At 46.2% G+C, this 1,699-nt stretch overlaps 1 protein-coding gene across 1 annotated transcript; it reads left to right on the top strand.

Annotated features, from left to right (window-relative positions):
* Positions 1-415: 415 nt before the first annotated feature.
* On the top strand, positions 416-1,393 carry LOC111540039 (olfactory receptor 8B4). The gene has a single exon (XM_023208097.1). The coding sequence runs from the start codon at positions 432-434 to the stop codon at positions 1,359-1,361; it is 930 nt and encodes a 309-aa protein (XP_023063865.1). The 5' UTR covers positions 416-431; the 3' UTR covers positions 1,362-1,393.
* The last annotated feature ends 306 nt before the right edge of the window (positions 1,394-1,699 follow it).

Below are 1,699 nucleotides of genomic sequence, written 5' to 3'. Positions count from 1 at the left end.
CCAAATGGAAATCCACTATCTAGTAGGGAGATGGAGGCAGAGAATGGAGGGCATCCTGGGGACCTTGAGAGCTCTGGTCTCTCAGCACCTGAGGCAGCGGCCCAGGTTGTACTCTTAGTTCTCAGGGTGTCTTTCTGAGAGTCCCTGGGCAGCCAATTCAGGTGTGTTGTCTCCCTCCTCATCTCTCAAGCAGAGACAGAATTCTTGGTAAGAGATGCTAGCTTGAATTCATGATCGGCCCAGCAGAGCTGAAATACTCTCACAGACACATCAGTACCTCAGGGTGGGCAGGTGTGTAGATGAGGGAGGACGGAAGAGAGGGCATCTGCACACTGGCTGGTCTGCTAGAGCTTTCCTCCCTTAGCCATGCTTGTGCCTGTCATGACTCTGTGTTTTGCCCTCTGTTTCCCCAGACAACTCGCCAGGAGAGAATGACTCTGAGAAACAGCTCCTCAGTGACTGAGTTCATCCTTGTGGGATTATCAGAACAGCCGGAGCTCCAGCTCCCTCTTTTCCTTCTGTTCTTAGGGATCTATGCATTCACTGTGGTGGGCAACTTGGGTTTGATCACCTTAATTGGGATAAATCCTAGCCTTCACACCCCCATGTACTTTTTCCTCTTCAATTTATCCTTTATAGATCTCTGTTATTCCTGTGTGTTTACCCCCAAAATGCTGAATGACTTTGTGTCAGGAAGTATCATCTCTTATGTGGGATGCATGACTCAGCTATTTTTCTTCTGTTTCTTCGTCAATTCTGAGTGCTATGTGTTGGTATCAATGGCCTATGATCGCTATATGGCCATCTGCAACCCCCTGCTGTACATGGTCTCCATGTCCCCAAGGGTCTGCTTTCTGCTGATGTTTGGTTCATATGTGGTAGGGTTTGCTGGGGCCATGGCCCACACTGGAAGCATGCTGAGATTGAGCTTCTGTGATTCCAACGTCATTGACCATTATCTGCGTGAAGTTCTCCCCCTCTTGCAGCTCTCCTGCACCAGCACACATATCAGTGAGCTGGTATTTTTCACTGTTGTTGGAGTAATCATCATGCTATCCAGCTTAAGCATCGTCATCTCTTATGCTTTGATACTCTCCAGCATCCTCCGTATTCCTTCTGCAGAGGGCAGATCCAAAGCCTTTAGCACATGTAGCTCCCATATAATTGCTGTTGCTCTGTTTTTTGGGTCAGGGGCATTCACCTACTTAACAACATCTTTTCCCAGCTCTATGAACCATGGCAGATTTGCCTCAGTCTTTTACATCAATGTGGTTCCCATGCTTGACCGTTTGATCTACAGTTTGAGGAATAAGGATGTTAAACTTGCCCTGGGCAAAACCCTGAAGAGAGTGCTCTTCTAATGGGTCTCTCTGTATCACTGGCAACTGGTTTTCGGTAAGCATGATACTCAAGTGTCTTTCTATCTATAGGTGGAATTTTAACCTTTCTCCTGAAAGAGGGTCTTCTCTCCACTTTCAAAAATTGGAAATCTCTTTTCTATACTCTCCTTGAGGATTATACTATTTTGCAACACTTAAATTGGCTCATTGCATGTGAGTTAGCACCTAAGAAATGCCTTTTGTTTACTGAACTCTGTACTAGGCCCAAGAGATGAGTAAGATGAGGCTCCGTGCCTTCCATTCTTTTCTTGGTAGGCTAACTGAGTTTTTCTGAGCAAGAATGTTTCTGGCTGGAACAA

The sequence above is a fragment of the Piliocolobus tephrosceles genome, chromosome 13 (genome assembly GCF_002776525.5).
Source record: "Piliocolobus tephrosceles isolate RC106 chromosome 13, ASM277652v3, whole genome shotgun sequence".
In the NCBI taxonomy this organism is placed as follows: domain Eukaryota; kingdom Metazoa; phylum Chordata; class Mammalia; order Primates; family Cercopithecidae; genus Piliocolobus; species Piliocolobus tephrosceles.
This window is presented reverse-complemented; position numbering and strand designations above follow the sequence as displayed.

Coding starts and splice junctions, on each gene's coding strand:
- LOC111540039 (XM_023208097.1), top strand. CDS start 432: ATGACTCTGAGAAACAGCTCCTCAGTGACTGAGTTCATCCTTGTGGGA.